Source organism: Clinocottus analis, unplaced genomic scaffold (genome assembly GCF_023055335.1).
Source record: "Clinocottus analis isolate CAN_PGR_092001 unplaced genomic scaffold, fCliAna1.0.p SCAF_2, whole genome shotgun sequence".
NCBI classification, from domain to species: domain Eukaryota; kingdom Metazoa; phylum Chordata; class Actinopteri; order Perciformes; family Cottidae; genus Clinocottus; species Clinocottus analis.
Window position 1 is genome coordinate 22445919 of NW_027175931.1, and position 27964 is coordinate 22473882.

Consider the following 27964-nt stretch of genomic DNA (forward strand, 5'->3'; position numbering starts at 1 on the left):
AGTGTAACAAATTGACACGTTCATATGATTTCATATTATTTTAATTTGAAGAGGACATCCGGTGTAACTCACTGAGTTTGTGTTTTATTCTACTTGATTATTTTGATATATCCATAAACATATAAGGCGCCTACCAACATGCACACACACACACACAAATATATATATATATATATATATATATATATATATATATATATATATATATATATATATATATATATATATATATATATATATATATCTCAAACTCCCTCACAATGCAATATTTTAAAAATAACCCTAAATCTGCCTCATCTGCTTCATCAGCTACTTTCTACCTGCACGCGCACCCTCTGTGTCCCGCGCGCCCCCGCGCGCCTTGCAGGGGCAGTTCTTCCTTCGCTCCACTAGAGTGTGCGTTTGGACCCCGCAACGTGCGCGTGAGTGTATCATGTCAGAGGAGGAATGCTCATACAATGAGGCTCTGTGTATTGTAGTTCCGCTCTCGCCTCGGTGCGCCACACGGACAAACGCTTGTCAATGGACTACTTGAGACGGATCTCAATCGGCGTATATGCGACGGCTCCGCGCGTTTCGGCGGCGTGCTTTTCCGACTTGTAATCTGTCGCCAGAGCCTCCTCGTCCGGGTGGACAGAGAAAAACGTGAGAGAAAGGACTCGAATCCAAACAGAAATGCCGTGAGTCTTGGAAGTTTCGTAAATGTCGTGCGTCGGTAGATTCTCCTCTTCTGGCGACCGATCGCTCACTTTGAATGCTACTGTTTTGCAGTCTCCCTCCTTTTTCTTCTTCTTCTTCTTTTTCTTCTCCCTCCACCCGGACTATTTCACAAGTGTATCACATTTGAGATAAAGTAGGATGGCAGTGTAGCGCGGATCTCCCCGCCGATGGGACTGAAGTTGTGCGTGCTGTGCTTGTGAATCATCCAAAAGGTTTGAATACAGAATGCAATTTATCCGCGAGCGGAGGTCGAGTCGTTAAGAAGGAGTGGATCCATTTCCCACTGTGAGTACACGAGCTCTTCGTGTTTGTAAATCATTCCAGTTTTAATTCCAAGCCAAGAGGACGCGATCACTCATACAATTCTGCAACATTGGGACTTTTTTTTTTCCTCCTCTGTGGAGCCATTGTGTGAGTTTACACTGAGCTTATCTTACTTTACAGGCCAGTCTTTTAATCTCCCATCACTGTAACATTCCTATCAGTTTGACGAGATAATTGTGCAATTTGTCAAATATCCTCGGCTCCGTCGTAATTCTCTCAAGTGACTTAGTGCGTGCAGTGTGGTGTTTTTCTTTCCACATGGGACCGTAGCTGAGTGCACACGTCTGGTCGTCTTCCATGCTCGTCCTGTGGTCCATTACAAGCTCAGTCTCTCCAAACTTGTCGGGCACCTGCGGGCATGGGAGAAGCGACCCCTGCTCAGTCTGCTGCAGGGGCATTCGCACCCATGTTGGGGGTCGGCTTGGGATCCATGCCCGCTGGGGTCGGCAACGGGCCGGTGGCGACCACCTCCAGAGGCTCCGCGGTCCCGCAGCTGCACAGCGCCATCGTGGAGCGTTTGCGCGCCCGCATCGAGCTGTGCCGGCGGCACCACTCCACCTGCGAGACCCGCTACCAGAGGGGCCAGGCCGAGAGCTCGGACCGGGAGCACGAGAGCACGCTCCACCTGCTCAACATAGTCCACCAAGGGCCCGGCAACCGAAAGGCAAAGGGCGGCCGGGGATCGAACCAGCAACCTCCAGAGTACAGCAGGACCAACGGAGAGCTAAAGGGCGCTGAGGGCGACCAGAAGATATCCACGCGTATAGCGGTGAGTTTTGGGGAGACCCAGTTGGTGATGGTGGTGATAATGAATGTTCATCAATGATGCTGATCAAGCTTGAGGATGACACCATGGTGAATACGTTTATCATAGTGATCTAGCTTTTTTTGGTTGACAATATGGCTGCTGTTACTTGTGATAAGAACACAGTTAAAGCTCTTTCCAAACAAACAGGACTCAGAACTCCAACCCTGAGACATTACAAGCATTTGGGTCAATCGGCCGGTCAGCTGAGAGCTGGAGTTGATATTGCTACAGAATCAAACAGCTGTGACCCTAAATGAACAAACCGTTAAGGCTCTGTCCAACCTTATAGGACAATCGCATCCACACCAAATGGCACAACACCATCTTAAAACAAGAGGAGTAAACTCTGTGTCCCTGCTCTTGCTAATGTACAGGTAAGGGGGCCTTGAAGTGGATGAGACGGTACAGGAGCACAGAAGTGGTTTGCGACGCAATCCATTCAGGGGAAATTGTTTTTGGGGTCATGAGGATGTTTGGCATTTAGCACAAACCATGTCAGTATCTCTTCGTGTGCAGCTGATCCAAACACAGGGATGCAGACGCTTTCTGCGGCTTTTTTTTAACCCATTTAATATGCGCCGTTCCCTCATTGTGCAGTACAGATAAGTCAGTTTGCTTTGTGTCGCGTGCATTACCTACATGCTCAAGAGAGTACACCACCTGCCATTGAACAGGGTTTTTCAAAGTGTTTCTATAGAAAAAAAGAAGAAAAAAAGGGGGTGGGGGGTGTTGTTTGACCTTATTTTGAGAATCTTCAGAGAAAAGGTTATTGAGAATAAAGGACAGTATATTTGTGGGATCCTCTCCCTGAAACACAGGCATAAGGTAGGACCACAGCGGGGCGTTCTGTGCGCCTGCTGGTGCTGATAGGACTGACTTCCTGTTAAGGGCACAGCCAGTGAGATGGGAGATTTATTTTGTTGTTTTCTTTCATTGGACATGAGGGAGTACAGTATCCAGACTATGAATAATTTCCCAAGCAGCGTTTCAATATGATGTCAAAAGGGTGAGAGCTCGCAGATGTTCCCGCTCTAGATTTGCTGGAGATGCTGGATGGAAAAATAAACAATGTAAAAAATGTTTTTCCAGTAAAGCCATAGAAGGGGCAACAATGAATGTTCCGTCAGCTCATTCATTGTCATCACAGGAATCGGGGCAGAGTATCGCCTCCACATGTCACGATGTTCACATGCAAGAAAAGCTTTTTCCATGATTTACGGTGCTAATATAAAGCACAGTTTAGTGCCCTGGCTTTCTACATATTTAGTTTTCATGCTGTCAGATGCAGCCCTGAAACATGATGATGGGAGGCAAGACACAACATTACGGATTATATTGACTGTCTAAAAGAGGTCAGGGAACATCATTATCATGTGCTGTTTCATTTTTACTGATGTTGACTCTGGAGTAGCGTGTTCTACATAAAACTGATGACTGCAGCAAGATGGTGAGGAGGAAATGAGATCCTGGCGTACATGTTTTTGTCAACCCTGAGGTTAACAAGTTTTTCACAATTCGTGATGATTGGGTGAAGCAGAACAGCAGCCATTGCAGAAATCCCTCTTAATACATTTATACAGCTTCTTTCCAGCATAAATACAGCAGAATTATTTCTTGAATGTATTCAAATCAAGCCAAATAATTTGCAACTAAATACTTTACTTAAAAAAAACTTATCTATCTATCTATCTATCTATCTATCTATCTATCTCAATAAATAAATAAATAAAATCTCTGGCTATAAACGGAGTACGGCTTGTATTTCAGATAGTTCCTGGGGTGCAGTTGTACTTCACCGTACTACATTCTTCTGAATTAAAGAGTAAGGTTTCTACAATGGCCACATCTGTGCATGTTATTGACTGTTCACATTGGAATTTGCGCTGGAAATGTACACCAAGCGAGGGGCAAACAACACAATGGATTATGACTGGCTGGGAGCGCAGAGTGAGCAGCACTTAACAACGGTGCTCATTGAGGCCAGATTAACAAAGGATATTCTTTTAGATGAAATTGGAGAAATGGGGAAGAAGAAAGACGAGAGCTTACTTATCTGACGACTCAGGAAAAATGATTTCCCATAATGCCCGCGTGAACTCGTCAAGCCTTTTGGATATTTATGGATTCATAGATTAGTTTTTTTTCTTTCCACAAACAGTTTTTCAATCTCTCTCTTCATACCTGCATCAGTGAATACATTTGGCACATTAACTGAGTCAGGATAGAGCTGGCTAAACATTAGCCTCGTATTACAATGTACAGACGTTACGTTTCATCAGGTCAGCATGCAGGCAGCCATCTTTTATTGCCCATCAACGAGTACACAAACTATGACAAACAATGACACGGCCCTGCTGCGTGTTGCATGCCACGCATTGTCATGCCCTATTATCAGGCCTTTAAAAAAATGGCTCGCTAAGCACCTTCTTGAAAGATGCACTGGCCATGAATCCGTTTGAACCACAAGGCCCCCGTATAAATGTTTGGAGCCACTGAATACATTTCCTGCACGTGTTTACTTAAAGTCCAACAGGCCTTGAAAAAGCAGTAGGCGAGGGATGCCTGGTGATTAACAGCCGTGTGTGCACGGGGAGGGTTGTGTGTTATTACCCGGTCTTGTTCTAGTGACAGATCTGAGAACTATAGGCCTGGAGAAGCATGCGCTCGTAGGGAAAGTGTTTTGTATGCTGATGTGTTTGCCTGTTGTCTACTCTATCGTAGAGCAGCAACTTTTTTTTTTTTTCCAAAGGCGTTCTGGTCATCTCGTGGTCTGAAACAGAATTTGCTTAACCCTCAATGTCCCCGCTTCAAATCTGGCCAAATAACTTTGCCTTTGTAATCCTCTCCCCTCTCCTTATGTTTCCTGTCACCATCTACTGTGAGCGGCCCCGAGAAGGCACAGTGCCCAAATACTCTTCAAGCTTTATGTGTTTGGCACAATTGCAGGATCCTGTACAAAAGGTCAGCATTGGCAACTGCAGCCGCTTGTGCTTTTGTTGACAGATCAGATGTTCCTAACTCGGGGTTCACGACCTCCACAAAAAGGTTCTGGCACTGAGTGGATCACAAACCGAGAAGATTGCAAACCACGACGCAATGGTTGTTCGTTACAAATGTGCAGTGACACTTTATTTAGTAAACCATTATGTGATTTATTCCTATTTTTATTGCGTTGCATCCTGTACAGCCCAATTTTTGTGTGACCCCCTTTTTGTATTTACAATTGAAGTACATGTTGTTCAGCCAACAGGACAATGAAACTGAACAGTCACGCCTCTTGATTCAGTGGATCAGACCAGCGTATTGACAGCCCGCTCCAATAGCACGGAGGAGAAGAAATGCCTTGTTACCCTCTCGTGGTCATGTATGATGGATGAAGAGTGTGTGTGAGGGTGGGGTGGGGTGGGCACTGTAAGTGCTTCCTGGCATACCCTCTTTGGCTGTTGAACTGCCTGAATCAGAGCTGCCGGTGGTCTGCTCCCAGCCTGGCTCGAGCTGAGATGTGAAACAATTAGCCCAGGTCTATGGGGGCCACCCACAGTGAAGCCCACATCTTTACCCGGCCCCGTGGATGAAGCAGGGATCCACGTTCATCCCACAGATCACTCCCATGTTGCCATGGGAAGGTGAAAGTTTTTTTCTTTTATTTCCAGGGTGGCTGGCTGTCAGTTGGTCTGGATGCTGAATTACTTTAAGTCCCACCCTTTTAGTGAGGACTGGAATCGCCGTGGGTGCTGTTTTATTGACAGCATGGCTACTCTGTAAGCCTGATGTGATTAAGCTTGTCCCTTTTGTATAGACTGTAGCTGTGAGATGAGTCGTGCAGCTCATAGAGCTCTGATTAAAAGACGTTAAGATAGGCCTTCATATACTGTAGTAAAGCCATCTGTTAATCTCCTCCTTCTATTTGGGATTAGTGCTCATTCCAAGATAGAGTTTAGACACAAATCCAATTCTATTGATGCATAGTGCATTTTGGAGGTGTGCAATATGTATTGAAAATGTCCTGTCATCTAAATTTGGTCATTTTTTTGAACCAAAAAAATATCCACAATATTGTCTGTGTGATAATGTTATAAAACAATGTGTTTTTGGACAGTTTCACATACTGTAATAATAGAATACTTCTTAATGCAAATGCTGCAAACTTGTCAGATTTGTGGACTTTTCAGTAATTTTACACACTGTTTAGATACATCATCCTCCATTAATAATCCACCATAGATTTCTTTTGACAAAATGATGCCATCTGACATGAGAGCAAAGTACATGATGGCATGTGATTGGAGTTAGGAGTTATTTGCTGACTAAATAGTTATTTTATACTCACTTGCTAGATTAATTTCAGGCAGTAATATTTTTCCCAGTTGAATAATATTATGATTACTCCCTCCATACAGTTCTGTGTTGTGTCTTCTGATCGACACCACAAACAGCAGGGATCATCATTACGTGTTGCTCAAGGACACGTGACGCCGGCTTTTTAACTGATTCGCATCAGCCAGATTTACTGACTGGTGTAATAAAAGTGAGGACCATGTAACATCATGTTCTGGACATTCCACAGTCATATCCTATGGCAGTTCGTAAACTTTTAGCACCAACTAGATCTGCGCGAGCACAGCTTGTCTTTGAGGAAGGGGGAAGTCGTAGGTTAGTATGGCACACAAAACAAATGCTGTGCCTCGTCCGTTTCCAGGAAATTGCTGCCTCTGGATGGCCGTTGTTTGGACAGTGTGTTGATTCTGACTTGGTTAATGGCCACGGTATCATCTTCTGGCTAAATTGCGCATAAAATGAACGTGCCTATTCCGCGGTAAACAGAGTTTTATGATAACATCAGCATACATGTGTTCTCAACAACTAACACATAGATGCGGCGGCCGTGATTGCTATGTCCTCCAGGGAGAGCGCCGCCGGCTTCACCAAGCTTCTCATTTGGTCGCCAAGCCGGACAAACAAAGTTTACTGATGAATGTCATTTCTCAGAGGAGCTTTATTTTTCCATCCCTTTTGAGTTATCGACTGTTCACTAAATATATTATAGACACTGAATTTGCAATCTGATAAGTTGCAGTTTTTAATATTATCCAGTGTCATGATGGCATAAGTCAGGACCTTCGACAAATCATTAGTCCTATGGCGGTGCCAGAAAATGAAACTTTAAGTGGATTATCCAATAGATTTTTAATTTTTTTTTTTCCATTTTAAGGGCCTCTTTTGTGCTAAGCAGTAGTGGCTGTCTCTTCCTTGTCCGTCCAGCCAATGGTAACCTAGTTCCAAACGTCCAAAGTGTTGTTAATGCCAGAAAACATGTATCACTTCCTGTGCACCAGTGGATTTTCCCAGAAAAGACCTTTGAGACATTATGCACAGTCAAATGTTTCATGAGCTCAGTTATATCAGTGAATGATGGAGAACAATTAAATGTCAGTAAAGGTTGAGTAATGTGGAGTTATTGATTATGCTGTTATAAGAATAAAGGTTCCTTTACTACCTTTTTGTGCAAACTGCACTACTTTGTGACTATTCTGATAAAAGAAATCAATGTAAGTTGATAGTTTTCATAAAAGAATTGTCATATTCTAACTGGATGATGCATTTAGTGTCATCTGTGTAGAAAGAACAAAAGGTATATTTGCTATAATTTGTCTTAAACAGCCGAGGCTCAGCAAATGTGGTGTCGTGCAGAAGTAGCAGTACCGTGCAGGAGCGCCGCTCAGTGAATCTGGGACATCTCTGTACCTGGCAAGATTTGCATCGCCTTCCCCTCCTGAAATGAGCACACTTTCAGTCTTTTTCTGGACTAATTTAGATTTTGTGAGCAAGTTCCATGCTTCCAAAAAAACCTAGGGGGGAAGAAAAAAACACAATAAGAAAACAAAGAGAAACATATGAGTTGGGGGAAGACAAAAGCTTCCTGACACCCAGCAGGGCAGTGAGGATGTGACAAATCAAAGGCATCCATGGATCATCTGTTCTACAGTATGTCTAGTAGGTGTCTTTAAAAAAAAAAGAAAAAAAACTCCCACTCCCCCACTCAACAACCCATCTCACACACACACACACACACACACACACACACACACCGAACCCACCCTGCCACACACGCCTTATGTTTTATTCAGCAGCCTATGGGAAGGCTGTATCTGTCTTTGAAGAGGGATGCCGAAATCATGTAGCAGACCCGTCTCATCCTCAGTCTTCAAGGGCTGATACAATATAAGTGTGTACATGCTCAGAGGAACACAGGCCTGTCTGAGAGCCCAGGTGGGCCAGGTCTGCTCTGCTGCTGTATATAACAGCCCGGTCTTTAGGGTAAATTTAGCCCGTAGTCGTAGTGGAACGGCTGCCCGTCTCGGGTTAAAAGCCTTTCCTCCACAGACATCTGGTTGAAGTCCTTGGCTGAGGTCCGCGGCCTCTAGCAGAGCTTGCAAGGTAACAGCTTTACCTTGAGACACAGCGTTAACGTTGGAGAAAACACAGCATCAGCATCAACCTTGCAACATCTCCTCCCCGGTGGTGCAGGTTGTGTTGTTTTTCTGTCCACTCGGCTAATATACACCCAGGGCAGTAAAGCATAACGGGTCATGAATGTGAGTTTGGCATTGTTTATTCTCACATGATTAAAAGAGCAAGAATAATGTGACGTGTCTTGTGCTGATAACTTTCATTAAATAAATCGTATAGTTGATCAATAGAACAATTATCTGCAGCAATTTGAATAACTGATCAAGTCATTTATCAAGCAAATGTATACAAAACATTTGTATGGTTTCATCTCCACAAATGAGAAAATGTGCTGCTATTCTCAGTGGGCTGTTAATGTAAATGGAATGTTTTCGACTGTTTTAAAAAAAAAAAAAAACTATTTTAGGACGCCGTCTCTTGGAAACTGTGACGGACATTTTTAAGTACTTTCTGACATTTGTATCACAAATTGATTAATTAATTTAGTTTACAGATTTCAACTAACTGAATACCCCTACGCGAAAGAGAATCTGCTTCCTACGCAGATATGAGTTATCGTCATCATTCTCGGCAAAGAAAAACACACCAATTCTTAGTTTCACATGATTATACACCAAGGAAAACATAATTATGAATATTATATTTCATTTCTGTGAATAGACCCCCTGAACTGCTCATTTAATTGAAAACAAAATCTACAGATGGGTTTATGAAAAAATACAAGCTACTTGGAGCCTTATGGTATTTATCTAATACTCTAACCTGCTATCTACACTCACCTAATATGAAATCAAGTTCCAAAGAGGGTGTACAATTGTTTAAATTTCCTTGCAGTCTAACTGCAAATTAAACTGTGCAGTAGACTCTTGTGACTGCGTGGATACTCGTTTCATGTTTTGAATATGAATTACCCCACTATTCAGTATTACATCCCAGTGAACATTTGGCTGGGTTGAAATACCTCCATTCCCAAGGGGGCTGGATTAGAGAGTCCCCACTGTATCCCTTTGTTGTTGATTTGTGCTTTCAGCATGCTTTCCGTTGTTGCCGGCACTTTGTTTGAATTTCAAGCAATATGTGGACCTCGAGACACAGACTCTCATCTGCGACCACCGAAATCAGCAGGGAATGTTTTGGAGTACCAATATATTAGTGCTTCATCCCAGCTATTTAATCCATTTGACTGAGGTAACATGTTTTTTTGTTTTTTTTAATTCATGGGTTTTCATCATCTGGAATTTCGACATAACATATATGTTAAGCTCGGGGGCAACCACTTAGCAAGAAAGGCCCATGTTTATGTACATCCATATCTTCAGAGGGGCCTTGTGGAGGTAGCCGCTCATGCCTGATGCGATTTCTTCTGCTGAGAGAGCTCTTTGAGGTTTGTCAGGTTTTTCCTGCTTGACTTAATTGAAGGGAGGGCAGGATTTTGTGTGTGTGTGTGTGTGTGTGTGTGGGTGGGTGTGCATGTGTGAGTGCGAGGGGGGGAAAAGGGAAAAGGAGGGGGGTTGAAGGGGTTTAGGGTAGTGCCTAGGAGTGTCTTTCCACAAGTACTTTGCTACCCTGCTCTGAAACTGGAACCCTGTGGGAACAAGCAGGTTCAGGTGTATTTTATGTGCGGTGCATGCAAGCTGACTTGAGGGGACAAGTTGAATGCAAAATGAAATAAAAGCGGTATTCATATATTCTGCATTCAGTTTGTGCACCGACTTGATGTCTGTGGAGGGTTTAGTTTTAGCGCTGACTGTTGTGTGATGTCGATATAAACAAGACCGTATCTATGACTGTTCTCACACTTACCTGGCGATCAGCTACCTGATATGTCAGAGTTTCCTGGACTTGTTGTAAACAGATCTGAATATCAGAGCACTGGGTGTAGGGACGTGTTGCCACGTTAACATAGCGTCTTCACCTTCACCTCGCTGTAATTCTTCACTGCAGCCCTGCTTTTACTGGTTCGCAACAAGATTTACTTGTCGGACAAAAACCATTCCGAGCCGAGTGTGAGCAGCCATCTCCATTCCTCCGCTGAGGAACAATTGGGTTCAGAGCAAAGCAGCTTTCTTTGTGGGACTTCAAACAGCCTATTCTCCCCAGGGTCATTACCCCGCTCAGGAAATGAGAAAGTGGGCTCCTGATGTCACTGGCAAAACCCCTTTGCACAAAATTCCGGGTTAAACTGGAAGTGGGGAGGGGAGGGCCATGCTAGATCAGAGTTCAGACATGTTTACATTACAGCTCAGGATATTTCTCAGAGGCTGGCCAAGCTGTGGTGTTCCCAGGCTCCAGAGTTGCAGAGTGCTGAAAAGAGGCACAAGCATTCACTTTTTCTTCTCTTCCCTCCCTCCCCGCTCCTGTTTTTCTGGGGTCCAAGTCATAGTTCAACGCCATTTGCATAGTGGTAATGTTTCGTTTCTTTGCTACAGTTGTCCTTGGTTGGGAATATTATAGTTGTGGAATATACAAGGCGAAAGTCACGACCGCTGTTGACAAACCGTATTTGTACGTCTGAAACGATGCTGATGACATTGTTTGAGAAATGAATGTCAGGAACTAATAGAAGAATTCCGCTCCAGTAAACATTGTTACCGTTCCTCTGGCTCTAGTCTTTGACATCTCCTTCTTTCTTTTTTTCCCGTCATCTTCTTTTTTCCTCTGAAGAAAGCCTTTAATATGCATACACCCTTTCTTTGTCTCAGCAGGGACAATAAGGATATGTGGCAAAGTTGAATGCTGTCCTGCCTTCTAACATGAACATTTGAATTGGAATCAAACCCACAGAGCTTATGTTGGAGTTTTATTCAATATTGGATTATTTTAGAATTGCCAGCTTGATAGAGATTCAGACTTCTTTTTCGACAGCTGCCTCGTTAAATCATTGCAGAGCGGTGTGGGGGGATTTTCTCCAGGAGCGTCGTGGATGGCACCCCCGCCTCGCCCTGCCTTGTGGAAAGGATCTTTCCTTTTTATGAATTTTTTATTTTCATAGTTTTAGCCTTTGCTTCTACTGTGGTTTTGGAGAATATTGTAGTCTCCTAGATAATTGCTGATATCTGGGAGTTGCTAAAAAAGAAATCGGGCTGGGAAAGAAATACGAGTGTTCAGACATCAGGCTGACAGACTTTATTCAGAAGAGAAAACAAAGGAAAACTTTGTTCTCCAAACTGTCAGTTGTAAACATCCATTACAATTTAACTGTGACCTACCGTGCACCCACAGTTTTCCAATGCAACAAGGGGTTACTAACAACAATAGGGGTGCATTCACTTTTGTCTGATCACTTGACCGCTCGTTTTTTGGCCCCTCAGGCTTCTGCGATCCCAATGATTACCATACTACTGAAACCAATATGTTATCAGACATATTCACTGGAATAAACTGGAATTTACTCTTCATAGTTGCAATTTGACAGACTGCCTCACCCTTCTGAGTGGAAAAAAACGGAGGGAATTTTGTCATTTTGGGCACATTTACATTGTCAGATATGAATTTAGAAAATACCTGCTGCCCAAAACATATAGGTATCAGCCTTCAAAATCCCACAGCTGTCAAATCCTGTAGCTCAAATGTTTTAGACTGCTAGAAACCGCCTGTCTCCAGCATCAGATCCGGGTCTAGTGGGGGGAACATAGATGGTCTTGTTTCCTGCCTCAGCTCTGCCAATAAGGCTGGGAAGTGGCAGCTGGAATGTTTGTGTTAGTGCTCTGCTGTGGTGAGGTGTCACGGTGCTGAGTTATGCTCGTGGCGCCTGCTCTCTCTCTCTCCACCTTACCTTGAGGTACACAGGCGCTGCTGTTGAATCCAGATTTCCGCGGGGTGAAACCCAGGGACGATCTCTGGTCTTCATCCACCCCGTCGAGTCATCCACGCCGTGGGTTTAACAGGAAGCAGGCCTTCAGCGACAGAGGGGCTGCATGGTTTGCTGAATGTTTTAGACCAATTCCAGCCTCTATGTAGTCTGGCATATATTGGAGAGCTGTCTTCTTACTGATTTGAGGATTCTGCTTTGATCCTCATGACATGGCTGCCAGTAACATGCTATTTGTTCTAGTATCAAACACATGGTGTACAGTAGTTAAACATGGTTATTGAATGAATTTTTACCTGCAGATAGAGCGGGATTTTGTTTGCCCCTCCCCCCTAATTTAAATGAGGCCAACAGCTGATTTAAACCTGTGATGAAGCGTGCATAATGCTATACAAAGTCAACGCTGTGTTATCTTTGCGTGACAAGTGAGAGAAATCTGTGTTCCTACTATGAAAGGATTATGTGAAGGGGTAATGAGCAGAAACATGGACTCTCACACGGAGATCTGTGTAGCAGGCAGCACCAGCGTCTCGCCTGACTGATGAATGAGGGAACATGTTTGCCTTCTGAGTTTTAGTTTAAGTTTGTCCTTCGTGTCAGACAAATTGTTTAAGTTGTGTAAACATGGCTGTAACCATCATCTTGACTTCAAGCTGTGTAATTTTCCGAACATTCATGGCAGCTCGGTGACTGTGATCCTGAAGTTTAAGAATCAGGCACTGTGGTGTTGTGCTGGATTACGTAACAGCGTTTTTCTATGGTTATTGTGTGTATTTCATCTTCAAGAGAAATAGCCATATTATTAAAGGGAAGTTCAGGGAGGTGATTCCTATCTTCATAAGGCCTTTCATATTCACCTTCTTCCTCTCTGTGAAAGGCATCTTTATGCTCCCAGTGGATTATATCACGTCTTCCTAATTCTCTTTTAATTGTTGGTTGTGCCCCTTTTACTTAGAAAAAAAAAATATATCAGTTAAAAAAATATGAATTCTCCATTCTTAAAAAGTACAATTGTATATTCAATCCATCTGCTAGAGTCAGGTGGTGAATGTTGCCTCCAGAAGATGAGAATTCGTCTTAAAGCAATTAAGGAGGTGAATCCTATAATTACTGCACAGGAGCTGCTTTTAAGCCGCCTTGTTGAGTAAATCCAAATGTGGCATTATGTTTTGAATAAGCCTTTAGAATATAACAACCGATTGTAGCCACGTTGGGGCAAGAGCAGATCATATGTGTAGTCTCTTAGTCGACCTGCGACCCAGAGCATGAGTGCTCCACACACCAACATCGACTTTGATTAAACATGCTAAGTGGACCCTTAAAACAAACTGGCACCATATCGGAATATATCTGACACGAGCAGGGGGGGTATGTGTCAGGTGTCAAGTGGGGCCTTCCAATGGTCGTAAATCAGTGAATTATTTAACTGTTCTCCATCAATCAATTTCTTACTGTATCAGCTGAGATACCTAAAAAACAATGAATCACCCGATGCAAGTCCGTAGCCGGAGGGAACGGCCCCTGTAATAGGACCCCATTAAATTAGTTTGGGTCGACTTGTTATTTAGAATTGATGGCAGACGATCATTAAGCAAGTAGAGGTTCATTCTTCTGCCCCTCTGCTTGCAGAGAAAACCTGAGATGCTGCATTCTTTTCATAGCCGTTAGTGAGAAAGTGGGGTTATTGTGTGTGTGCGTATGCCTGATAACAAGAGGGAGAAAGCGAGTGAAGAGAGCATTCCTTCCTCACTCCCACTCTCCACCACCACACCCCCATTGCTACTCGCTGCCACCCCACCCCCAGTTTCCTTCCTGTGCTTTTTTTAGAGTCTATTGGATGTTTTTTTCCCCACATCCGGCAACAAAGCCAGCCTCTTTCTGCCACAACCTATGCTGCGCTCTGTGGTTCGGCTTCACACGGACATGGTCAAATGTGATACATTAATCGAAGCCCACTCAGTTTCCTAACTTCACGTCCTTGTTCACTTCCCTTGACAGATTGCGTAGGGAGTGGGATGGGGGGTGTCCTTGAAGAGCAAAATGAGTTTCCACCATGTACTGTGGAATATGTTCTGTACACAGTGTCCTGTAACAATGAAAGCTACTAGATGAGCTATATACTGGTTGTCAAAAAATTTGGAACATCAGTCTTATCACTAAATATAAATTTGTATACCAATCAGGGAATCTAATTTCGTTATTTTGTTGAGACAAAATAACATGAAAATACAAGCACTTATAGGAGATCTGGACAATATGTTAATAAGTAATATAACATTGGTAGTACCTCATGGAACTGGCTTGTAACTCTTTCACAGAAAGCAGGATGCAGATTCTCCTCAAGGGGGCGTGCTTTGGTGTGTCGGAAGGAAAGGGATGGGAATGGCAGTAGCAATTTAGATGAAGTTGTGCAAATATGAAACCTTCAGAATAATTGGCCTTGTTGAGTTAATACATGTGTAAAAAAGAAAAGAAAACAATTTTGGACCACAGGGGATTTTTATGTTGCAGAGCCAGGGTTAGCCACTGGGGACACGTTGGCAGCGAGGCTGAGTGCAAAGCACAATATCCATATCCAATATCCAGCTCATGATGTTGCCCCTTACATGCAAACTATGGTGTTTCATTCTGAATACATGCACCATTTAGAGCTTTTCTGTGTCTCAGTGCTATATCTGCAGGTCTTAAACTGGTCTTGTGGCCCTGCCATGAGATAAGCGTGGTATCATGTGCTTTACATCAATAACCCTGTTTGTCCTTGTTTCAGTCAAATTACCGGAAATACAGTATGTGTCCACCTAACAACAAAGATTTTTTTGTTTATTTATATGGAAACAAGTGGCCTTTTTAAATGTTAATGTAAATGGAACACTGCCCTAGAGAATATACAGTATTTCAATGTATTTAGTATTTACTCTTTCCAATAGTTGGAACATTATACCAGAACAACTTTTCAAAGCACTGACTAAAATACTGACACTTGATGTTTATCAGCGCTTGTCCTCATTGTCATTCCTGGTGAATTCATTCCCCTGGTGAGAGGGAATTTTCCCCTCTATTATGCTGCCTAGGCTGAGTTTGAATCACCAAGCTCATCTGTTTTGCTTGAAGTAGTCAAAGCGAGGGGTGGTGGGGGGGAGAGAGAAACAGCTGTCTCGTCAGTGAAGAGACGCCTTGCCAGTTGAGCTGTGAAATCCACACAAGCAAGCGGGATAATCTCTTCCACCTAGACCAAATATCATAATTTGCAGGGATGGAAATGCAGATGGTTTGATATGTGCAACCTTGACCTACTAGGGTGTAATTTATTGCGACAGTATTATGTATACTGTAATGATGAATACTCATATAGACACTAAAGGGAGATTTGTATTTTTTGTTAAAACAGTAACGGCAGACTGAGGTTACTCATACAATGCTGCATTTTATTCTAAAATAATACACTGTAACCTGCTGAGCTTCCAGTGACGACATTACATGAGCTGGAGAACTGGAAGTGAGCGATTGATTAATTTGTGTTTCTACTTCCCAATCCCATTTCTCCAACTTGTACCATCACAGCAGTCTGTCAGTTTATCTTTCGCGACAGCCTCTGTCCGGTTAGGTTGTTGTTGTTCTGCAGGCCGGGCGGAGGGAGCATGACTGGAATCTGTGCTTCCCTCTTTAGCAGTCGCTGTGACGATAGCCACATGGATGTGAACCTCTTGTCTCAGCAGTTTTCTTTGCTGTGGTTTCAAAGTTCACTGTCCATTAAGTTGTGTGTAACTAAGCATACACACAAGTGACTTCAATATGTGTTCAGGTTGACCAAGTTGCTCTTGAAGTAAAGCGATGAGTTCTAATTTAATGAAGGATTCCTTCAATGGCTGTATTTAAAACTGTTGAACTAGTGACAAATGAACACCATCAGCAACACTATTTCTAACTGTGTGTTTACTTGACCAGATGCCACCGTTGGTACAGGGGACCTGTTTTTAATTGCAATGGACTATTTCTGGTTGAGATGGGAGGCTTAGGGGATCATTTCTTGCCGCAAGTGTCTTTATCAGCACAAATCCTCTTAATCAGGTGGAAATCACAACAGTAGCTTAGTGTTTCCCTCAGCCATGAATGAGCACATCATGGGAAAGTTGTTTTTTTCCACTTGGACAGATTACCTGAGAGCTTTGTCTCTCTCTCACCAGCTGCGACATGTAAAAAGACCTAAAGCGTTGAGTCACAAGGCCCACTTACACAAAGACGAGAGCCGGCTGCAGGTAGAAACTTGCTGGGAGACGTTGCCGCCTTTAACTCCCGCTGCCACTGGAAGAGACAGTGGTGAGCTCATACCGGCAGGGCTCTATGGGATGGCAATTTAAGGCAACCCTTGGAATTAAATGCCTTTTTTTGTATTCTACATGTACAGGGGAATCAGCGTTTGACCTTGTTTTCGACCAAATTTCAAATTGGGCCGCCAGTAGAAAAGACTTCTCTTGCCTTTTTCAAACAAAATGCTGAAATTTTTTTTGACCACGAGCGGGCAGAACTGACAAAGTCATCACATATTATCACCAAGTGACTAATGTGTTAACTAACAGTAGCCTTTTTACACATTCAGTTGAAATAATAACATACATTTGGAGGCATTCCTCTGGCCAGAGCGTCATTTTAAGTCTAATATTTCCTCTTCTTTTAGCTCTGTTTTGGTCTCCACCTCCACAAAATAATAGTCAACTTTGTTTGTGTGCTTGGTGCTGGGAATGAAACGTAAAATGGGTTCATTAGAGCTTGTTTGTTTAACGTCGTCCTGCTATAAATCTAGTGAAAATGAATTCAACATATGCAGGTAGCGGACTGTATGATTCAAACCTGATGAAACATATTACCTCATCCCAACATTTGGCCAGCAGTGTGCGAAGGTATCTGGTGCGGCTATTCATTATGTTTCATTTTTTTGTGGTAGCCACACTGGATCCAAAAGACTTTTCGCCAGTCTCAACAGTTTGCAGACCAGTTGTTTTTTAGGCTCCAGCGATCCAGAATCAAGGCCAACAGTTTTGAATTTAACTGAGTTGTTTGTGTTTCATGGATGTTGATATCTTACTAATATCTAACATATATCAGTTTCATGTCATGTTTTGTTTTTGTCCTTCTGGGAAATGTCAGGCTGATGATACATTTTTAGAGATCACATTTTTTTTTTCTGCACCATGATCCCCAATGCTCCCCCCCCTCTCCTAACCCCCACTGCACACACTTTTTTTCCTTGGTTGGAGTCTGAGAGCTTTGCAGTGTTTTCTGTGTCCGTCTCTGCCAGCACCGGTCTGCACAGACCTTATTTGGAATGTCAGCACTGATAGGAGTGGGAGTCAAACAAAGCTTCCCACTCATTTATTTTCTCTTCTTACTTTCTAGCTGCAGCAGTCCCTTTCCAAACCCAACTAGCAGAGGATTCTTTCAGAGCGTGTGTGTGTGTGTGTGTGTGTGTGTGTGTGTGTGTGTGTGTGTGTGTGTGTGTGTGTGTAATTTAAGTGAAAGCTGAGCGCAATGACAAAACTTAACAAGTATCCCCTTTTCAACTTGTGGATTTCTCCAAGCTTTCTCCATTGAAGCGGTTGAAAACACTAAATGTGTTTCCCTCCCTCTAAAAGCATGAGGCTTATCAAGACCTGCCTGAGTGAAGCAGCATTAGCACAGCATTAACCACTCAGCCCAGGTTTCCCACGGGATATAAAATGGATCCTTGTTTCACTGGGAAATCGCCACAGCAATGCCGCTAAAGAGCACTTTGCTGCAATCACATCAGACATTGACGCATATTGTTTCCTGATTTGGAACTGCAGGCGCTGTGCTGGAAAGGCGGCTTAAAGGAATTCTTAATTCAAAGAGCAGAGTGATAAAACAGCCCGTCAGTAGAAGGATAATCTCATCAATAGTTGCTGCAGATCCTAAAACGATACACACTTGAGTTGGCTGCCTCGCATTAACGAGTGAAGCTAGTTGATGAGTTTTCTTTCCAGTGGCCAGTTATGACTGGAATGGCTCAGGACTGTGTTGCTCAACTCAGCAGTGGCACTGTTGGCTCTCACGGCGCTGCAGCTGCATGCCGAAGAGCAGCCAGATGTTTGAGATGGTGAAATGAGCCTAGCGAGCAGGAAACGGCTCTGCATGCCATAGGAATCGTCTTTGAAAACAGGAAGGGAACTTGTTCCCTGCTTACGGGCCTTTTCCTGTGGCATGACCGGAGGCAGGCCTTGTGTTTGACGGTTGCTGGGAAAAAGGTACTTGTGGTTGTATGGCAAAGGCCTTTTAAGGGTATAAACATTTCCGGAGAGCCTCAGACCTCTTTAACAAGGGACTTGTTTTCAGAGAAGCTGAAAGCTGTTTTTTTTCTACTATCTCATGTGGCCTATTAGTGTCACCTCCTGTAGTGCTTACATGATTGTGTTGTGTGATACAGAAAAACAAAAAACAATAACTTTGGAACCTAATGTATTAACCAGGTTGTCTTAAGACCCATGATGCAGTGCTGGTTTTATCCTGGTTTACTTTCTTTAATGTAATGAATAACTACTCTGAACATCTAGGATTGTTAACTTTTAGGATTTTGTTTAATTTTTTCAAACTTGCAGTGTCCGTGAGCCTTTGCCGTCAGGCGTCCTTTTAATAGTCTGATTTGTTCAGCTTCCCACACCCTCAAGTTTCCCAGCCTGAAAATAGTTTATCTCTTGCCTCGGACATCTAAGTGGGCACAGGCAGTATACCAATTTTTTAGGAAACATGTCATCATAGCAGATGCATTGTGCTCTTTCATGTTTGGTGTGCAAGCGTTCAGCACTTTAGATGTGGATGGGAATAGTTAAGAGCTGATGGAGGGTGTTTCCAGCTCATGGGGTGTTTAAGCATGTGTTACCACTAAATTAGACCCTACAATAGCAGCTTAGCCAATATTGCTGTTGGAAGGCATGAGATGTATCAGCGACGAGCTCTGCGCTCTGTAAATGGCCGGACATCATCGCCTTTCTCTCTTCCATTGACAGAGTTGGAAAGAGCGTCTTTTAATAGGGGAAAACAAATATGCTGTGACTAAAGATCAGGATGTGGCAGTTCAATCCAATTTGCTCAATGGCCAGTGAATTTGAACACATCCTGTAGTTTCCCACATTCAATAATTGATCAAAAGGATCCCTTCCACTCAGCATTGCTCTTGACTGTGGAAGCCCTCGGTTCTCCTCAGTAAATGTCCCTGTGGTTAAGATTGACATGTAGATGAGAGGCGACAGCAGTGTCAGGAGCTCTGTGAGCCACATGGCCACGGGGTGATGTGATGTGACGGCTTGTCACTGCGATGTTGGTGACCTGTGGTACGTCTGCAGTGGCGTGGCCTCGCCGGTGCTGCGGTGATGCCTTGGCAGAGTCTGCCTGCCTGCCTGCTTGCCCTCCTCCCGCACACATAGACACACACACATGCACACACGCACACACACACACACACACACCATATTTTGTTCCCAGGATCACTTCACTGCTTCACGGCCATCCTGTGAATCCCGACTGCCAGGGACCACAGCTCGTGAACTCCCCCTGACACAAGCATATACTCGATACGTATTATTTGCAATTAATTGGCCATTCAACATACCTGAGCAGGTCAAGACTAATTGGATGGAATATTTGTGTTAAACACTAGCTTGACTAATGACTCAGCTTCACACACCTCGTCCACTCACTCTCGCTTCGGAGTTCTCATCATTGTAATGGCTGTGCGGTGACCGGTGACTGTAGAGACACCACATTGCTTGTCGCTTTTTTTTTTTTTGTTTAGGGGCCCCACATATTTTCTTCTGCGGTCCGTACATATTTTCAGAGGAGCCTCCTTTAGTCCCGGGGATATCACATTAAATCTGCTGGATTTTGAACAATAGATATGCCAAAGCAAAAAAAGTGATTGGAATGCTGGCTTTGGATAATGGAGCGGCGCTATTTGAATGGGAAGTGTCTCCAATAGGATTTGTTTTGTGTTCAAGCTGCCTCTTATTAAAATAGCAAGTTTCTCCATGGAATGTTGGAGCCGAGCTACATTAACTGTAAAAAAAAAAAAAAATTGGCCTTCAGTAAACATAATGGATGATTTCTCTTCAAAGAAGCTCTTATCATCTCTTCCCATTTCCCAGAGGCTGCCACAAAGCGCTCTCTCTCTCTTTCTCTCTCTCACTCTCACTCTCACTCTCTCTTTCTCCTCTCTCTCTCTTTTTCTCTCCTGCTGCCGCTGCTGCTCATCCTTCTCTCCTGCCTGTTCTCTGGAGGGCAGCCTCAATCTAATACAACTGTGTCAGGAAGTGTGGGGATGCAAAGTGCTGATGAGCCAAAAGTAGCCCACCTCTGCAGTGTGCCGCTTCGTCCCAACACGCGCCAGCCTGATTAGGGAAGCACACCATGAACCTCTACGCACACCCCTGTGCAACCTTATGGCACATACCCTATAGAAACAGATTGCATGTGCTTCTTTTGTTTTTGGAATATTATGTTTTCAAGTGTTCTCTTTGGGGGAAAAAACCTTTAGAATTTACTACGTGTTAAAAAACCCAAAGAAGATCATGCCTTCCAATGTTATCTGTTTGTCAGCCATTATAGGATCCACCAAAACATGCTGAAAATAGTTTTAATTGAATGCTGAAAGTAGCTGCCGAGCTTTCAAAGTGTGCAGCTCTTGTCTGCTCCGGTGTAAACTTTGATTCAATAGATTTCATTATTTCTTGCTCGTTTGTCATAAAACATTTTTTGTCAGCAGGATTATGAGGGCTGCGATCTCTGAGTGTCCTTCTAGTTTAGATATACTGTAAGTTCAGTTCTAATTGCGTGTTGCTGAACCCCAAAGTTTTAGCATTCCCTCTATTCATAGTGCTATGGACATATTTTTGTAAATTCAATCTTTGTGAGGCTTAATGCCCTAAAAAAAGCCTTAAACTCCACATTAAAATGCTTGATCGTCATTATTGTGTCAGTATGTTTCGCCTGCTGGCATCATCTTATGTGAATTCTGTAACTTTTTTGTTGTATCATTGTGTCAAATACATTGTGCACACCTTGCGGTTACCTGAAATGTGCTGAATAAAAAACAAGCCATGACTTGGTAACTAACAAGAATGGTGGGGGGAAAAAAGAACCGGTTCCAGGAAAGGGAAAAGCAGTCCGCCCTGACCTCATTTGACTGAAACTATAAATTGCCTCGTGAATGTACATACTATATCATAGCCAGCTTCCTTACCTTCGTTTTAAATAATTCAACTTTTCAAGCTATCCAGGATGTTTTATTCAATTTCTCTGGATATAATATAATGGCTTGCAGCTTTAGGCAGCTAGTAAACCCTATAATTAAACCGAGCCCTCCACACTTTCTCAGCCTTCTGCAAGTAGATAGCTGAATTTTGCATGACATTGGCACTGGTCTGAGAGCTCTTGTTTCTTATCTGGCAATAAGTGAGCTGAAATCCCCTCTCGCAACAGTATGCAACCTGCAGAACCGCATAAATATTATGTCTCCCTAGGAACACAATAGTCGTATTTATTCCTTTTATTTTGGGACTGTTTTTTCCATGTCAAACGGCGAGAGGGAGGTTTCTAAATCTCGCAGGAGCGGATTGCAACATGTTTCGGGGCTCTGGTGAATAGATTGAAGGCTGGCGAGCTCCATCTTTTGTTGAGCCACGCTTTCGTGCTCAAACACAAAACCTTCGAAAAACACTCGCAAACCTATGCCCTTCAAGCATGCGTGGCTCTGAGGGCTGTGCCACTGGACTGACAGATGGTACCAAGAGGCCTGGTGTTGCGTCCCTGCGACGGCTCACCCGGAGCCCCATCCACAGCGCTCAGCATCACCACACTGCTCAGCTTGACACGCAGGCTTCCAGCCCTCCAGCTCCCAGGAATAGATAGCCTCTCCCAACATGGCCAAGGTCAGGTTCCTCACCGCTACAGTCAAAGGGCATCAATAAGCAGCATTGGAAATGTAGTGCTGGAGAAATGAAATCCACTTTTGATTCGCTAAAATTCTGTTCTGGGAAATCGCGACGAGTTCAATTACAGCACGTCGTTTGGATGGGTTCCACGAAAACTTCCACCGGGTCAACATCTTTAAAACACTGTATGTTGTGTTTTCTTTCTGTTTACTGGAGCTGTGAGAAGTTGTTCTAACTTCGACAGAGCACATTCAGTTGTTGGCCTCAGAGTGTTGCAATAATAAAATCCTGCTGGCTGAATTACATTTTGCAAACACAGAAAATATCCATTTGAAGCAGTTATTCTTTCCTCTCTAAGACGCTCAGTATATAATACATATGTTTGATCCTCTCGTGCAGCAGGAGTCACTTTCAAAGTGATTCAGAGCTTCTAAGCTCATTAAATGTTAATCAAAAAATCTATTTTCAGATCACATGGAGATCTGTCATGAGGATTTCAGGCCAGCGAGGAGGCCACTGCTTCTGAGTGCCGAGTGAACAGGGTGGCCCTTTCTTTTGTTGGAAATGGGAAAAGTGTGTTTGAGCTTTTTTATATATATATATATATATATATATATATATATATATATATATATATATATATATATATATATATATATATATATATATATATATATATATATATAATTCTTTTTTTTCAATGTATATTTAATTTTTTCACCCAATTGAAAGACGCAGCCACGACAGTGATCCAACCTTGACAAAAGTCGACTGCTCTTCTTGAGAAGCTTCAGTTTTGAGTTTGATCTGAGAAACTGCTCTTGACTGGAGTCCATTTTTAAATGTCACAGAGGCAGTAGTGAGGCAACCCAGGCCGTCTCACAATGGCTTTTTGCAACGCATCCACCCTCCTTTCCATTATTCATGATGTGTTTTCTCAGACGGTGCCTTGAACCATGAGGAGTACTGCTGTCTGTCTTCTCCAGAAAGAGCCCTGTGGAACGAGAGAACGCGTGCATGAGCTGCACACACTAGAGCGCCTGTTTTCATCTGCATTTGGAGAAAAACAGATGTCCTGTCGTTCTGTAGAGAGACACAATGTTTAATAGTCTGGATGTCGGTGAAGATGGCAGGAGGGGAGCTTGTGAATGAGGCCTACTGTGGATGAACTTATGGAGCGTCTCCAAGTTAAAATGGTCTCTGTATTAACTTTGCATCATACGGCCAGTCATTACATCATCTGACAAGATTTCTCTGTCTTTATTCTCTGCTCAGAACTTTTCTACTGAGGTTTACTTTTATGGAGGAGTGTAACTTCACAATAATAGTTGCATTGCAATTTCCATTAAAAATGTTATACACAAAAGCCTAATATTGTGCTATAAGCAAAGACTGAATTACACTCACAGGACCATAGTACTTTTATTTTGACAACAAAGAGCAAATGTTGTGCATTTTAGAGCACTAGATTGTTTTCATTCATTCATTGCAGCATTTCAGAACTCAAGACCTTGAGTTGGGAAAAGCATACCAATGAACAATTTGTCACCTGTAGTTTGTTAAAATGCAGATGCTGCCATGTTATAACATGTCAAACAAGAACATGTTAATGCAAGAAACGACTACATTAATAAGAATCTTTTCACAACCTGCACCTTTTGATTATTGTTTGACAAGTGAATTTGTGCATCATTTTCAGATGGCAGGGGGTCTGTGCCAGCAAAAAGAGCTTTGAAACTGTCACAACATTAAGTTGTCTACGAGAATAAAGGAAACAAAGTGGTAACATGCACCTGAGCGCTCTTTTTTTTTAATCTTAAACTGAACAGGATGGGGGTTTCTTCTGGTTGTTGTCATGGGACTCAAGCAAATTTTAAAAGGACAATTTGGCACCTTTTTTTATGTGGCTGTCCAATCAGTGCTGATCATAAATGTAGTCCACTAAATAAATGTATTCCTCAGTGCACACTATATTGACAGATGAAGCTGCTCTCTCCTGCTGTGGATCCGTGCCAGCTGTGCCTAGTTGTACCAGGATGCGTTGTGCGTGACAGAATCCAACAAAAACTGGCCATGCTGACACTCATTACAGCTGAAAGAGTCCGTTTTTTTAAATTTTTTTATTTTTTGTTGGCATCTGAGGTGAATTTGGTGTTTGCTCACGGCAGCTCCAGTTCTGGAGGGTCCCTGCTGGCCGTATCCTCCCCACAGCTCCTGCAGCCTGAAGCGGCCTCTTTCCTCCAGCTGAATATCAGTCAGCCAAAACAATGTCGAATCTAAACTGAAAGAAGATCTGTGTTCATAGCATCCTCTGCAATCACATTTTGAGATGCCGTTTTTGCTTCCAAAGCTGAAGTAGCACTCTTTAGTTCTTTTTCCTTCCAAGTGCAGTACCGGGATGCGCCCCAGAGACAAGGAAAACATCAGTACATTTCTTTTTCACTGCTGATAGGTAGCGATAAAGTGGGAATTGTGCACTAAAGTACCAAAAAATCTAAGGTAACTTTAATCAATCCGTTTGCAATTTACATTTTCCAAAGTAGAGCAGTGTCTACTTTCTAAGCCACTGGCATGATCCCCTGAATACACTTGATCATTTCAATGTCCCCCTCTCGGCACGCACCAACATAGTAGTCATCATCATCATCCATCCAATATGTTTTAAACGTTGATTAGCTTGAACAAAGGAGGCTTGGCGAGTCACGGGCGTATTTGTGCCTTGATTTAACTGCGACGATGCATCTCTGAAGAATTGAAGCATTAGCAGAGGCGATACAGACACACAGGAGAAGTGTAGTGAAACTGCAAGATTCACTCGCAACCCTCAGGCTATGAATCATCTTAATGTAATGTGTGCCAGCAGGTGGAGATGACTCAAATTTGTTCCCACAGTGAAATATGCAATGCACTCCTCTCCCGTGTTCAGGTTGGTTAACAACCAAAGCCATTTAGTTTCCATGCAGGCACCACATGAAAAGATGGTCAGATAATCCGTCACTTGCATGTGTATAAAACAGCCTGAGACTGCCAACGGATGGACTATTCCTCACTCAGGGAATTATTGTTAATGACTCATAGGCTCGTGAAGGGGAGGGAAAAATTCATTGTGTTGTTTGACATGACAATGATATCTGCAACTGAAAATATAAATATTCAGTTTTGCTTTATTTGCTCTCAAAGACGCACATTTAGTTTTTAATGCTTCTGTTTTATGGAGATGTTACTGAGTGGTTGGAGTTGTGAGTCATGGCTAAAGTGTGTGTGTGTGTGTGTGTGTGTGTGTGTGTGTGTGTGTGTGTGTGTGTGTGTGTGTGTGTGTGTGTGTGTGTGTGTGTGTGTGTGTGTGTGTGTGTGTGTTACCTTAAATAAAGACATGGGGAGAGGACAAAAGGAAGTCAGATATCTGCACCAGCATGTTAAGCAGAATCTCAGCCACAAAGGAGAAACTCTAAGGAAGCACAATGGAAGGAAAATATAATGTATGCAAATGAGGGAAACAAAGACCCCATTCTTCTCTCTGCAGTCTGTCGACTGTATCAGATTTCCTGCTATCTTCTCACCCCATCCGCTGCGCTGCAACTACATTATATCAAACCATTTATCCTCATTGATGCATTGCAAGTGTTTGAATAGAACTGTACACATGTATGCATTTGGTGATGTGACTGATTTATGTCAGAATAAAGCATTTGCGATGTCATCACTGTCGTCAAATCAAAAGAAAACACTGTCTATTAATAATTGTAATCTTGGTAAATTTCAGAAGCTGGTCATGTGTGCAGCATCTATAGGCCTTGGAGCAAATTGTGTAATTAAAGTAATTGACATGGTGATACTTTGAGCTGGATGTAAAAAAAAAAAATGTAATTTACTGATCTTCAGAACTATCACCAGGATTTAAATTGGCTCACAAGACGGCTTTTGAATCGAGTGAAATAATTAAAGTCGTGTTATGAAAATTATTTCTTTTTTTTTGAGGGTTACTCTTCAGACTGTTACCATGGAGGTCTTTAAAAAAAAAAAAAACGCCCTATTAATTAATAAGTGCATGAAATGAAGTTGAGGTGAAGGTACCAAGTATATTCTTAAGTGTTTTTAATATTCAATTCTTCTGTGTTTTGCAGCTTCAAGGATCCTTGCGAAGGAAGATTGAGGGCCATGCGCCAGGACACGCACAGAAGCAGAATGGGCTCTCATGCGGGTTTTCTGGACCCGACTTTAAGCGGGTGCGAGTGGATACCGGTGGTCTAGGACACGGGGCCTGCAACCACAACCTGACCCAGTCTCATTCCCTGCAAGGGTCCTCCTCCATGGGCATGCAGAGGAAGAATTATATGATGCCCCATGGTGTGGGCTCAGACATATTCAACATGACCCTGAAAGAAATGAAAAAAGAGCCCATTGAAGTCCAGTCTTGTGGCCAGTCGAATGCAGAGATGATTTTTGACTTCAAAGACGAAGGTGGTGGCCAGATTGACCCGGACCTCCAGGATCTTTTTGACGAGCTTACGAAGACTGTGCCGACGCTGAACGACTTGGAGTTCGAGAAGATGCTGAAGCAGGATGATACGTTCGGTTTGGATCTGGGTCGGCCGAGCTCGGCGGGAGCGGCTGCCAGCCTGTGCTCCCCCATGGACAGGCCCATAAAGATGGAGCACTCCCCAGATTTTGGCCAGGTTCACGGCGGCTCGCCGCAGCTTCGACCCGCCTCCGCGGGACCTTCTTTCACGTTGACCGGCACCTCTTCTACCACCACGTCGCAGAAAGCTAACACTCAGGCCGGCCACCCCAGGGCTCTGCCCTGCTGGCCAGAAATATCCCACGCAGAGCAACTGAAGCAGATGGCAGCGAACCAGCAGCAGCCGAGCTCCCTGCTCCATCACCACCACCAAGCGCCACCCGCAGGATTGACCAACTGGGCTCCAGCCATGAGCACCCACTCCTCCAGCAGTGCCTTTCCCCAAGACAAGGTCTCGACCTCGGCCGCGCTTAGCCAGCAGAGGATTGGCCCTCAGAGTAAAGGAATCAACAACTGCCTCTTCAAGTCAAATGGCCACAATGGCTCCCATCATTTGGACATGAAGGGTCTCAGCACCAAGCCCACGTTGCATTTCAGCCCAAAAGCACCGCATTCTGCCAGCCAGCCGATGCCCGCCATGGCAGGCTTGGTGAACAAGGCTTCAGCCCAGCAGCAGCAGCAGCAGCAGCAGCAGCAGCAGCAGCAGCAGCAGCAGTCTCCATCGACTGGCCAGAATCAGCCGCATTCTGCTCTCCACTTCCAGAACCAACAGATCTCAGCACCAGGGGCTCTGTGTCTGCAACCCAAGCCGGTTCCCGCAGGGCTGCCATTCAAACTGTCACAGCAGCGTCAGGTAAGGGACTCTTGTCACATGACTTCACGCAAGATTGCTCTTAGGCGAACGCCCTGTATCTCCTAATGTTGTGGGAACAAAATGGCCTTGGGCTTAGTTTGATGACTCAGCAGTTTTGATCTTATCAAAAAGTAACTGTAAAGGAGCATGGGAACCGCCTCTACTGTAAACACTGAAGTCACCGCAATTGTATGAGCAAGGTCAGCAAGTGACTTATATCTACTTTCATGTACAACCATGTCTCCTACAAAATGAGATTCCAATACAATTGAGCTGCATTCCTAATTATTTTGCAAGCGGAATGTATTTTTAAACGTGTGATAAAGTGAAATCAAAAAGAACTACTACTGATCCTCCTATGCACCTCTCTCCAGAGGTTAGGATTAGAGACACATTCGTGATGAATTAAAAAAAACAACGTAATCCGAGAAAATGTAATTGACAATGCAGTTTTGTTGCATGGAAAGGTATGTTATCTATTAAAGGTGAGATCAGGCATTATTGTAGCTCAAGGCAATAA

At 43.4% G+C, this 27964-nt stretch overlaps 1 protein-coding gene across 1 annotated transcript in view; it reads left to right on the forward strand.

Annotated features, from left to right (window-relative positions):
• Positions 1-497: 497 nt before the first annotated feature.
• maml2 (mastermind like transcriptional coactivator 2) overlaps positions 498-27964 on the forward strand; it is a 34655-nt gene continuing 7188 nt past the window's right edge. Inside the window, exons 1-2 of the mRNA XM_068585803.1 lie at positions 498-1813; positions 26197-27444. Coding sequence (XP_068441904.1) covers positions 1403-1813; positions 26197-27444 — 1659 coding nt within the window. The 5' untranslated portion in view covers positions 498-1402. The remainder of the gene's footprint in view (positions 1814-26196; positions 27445-27964) is intronic.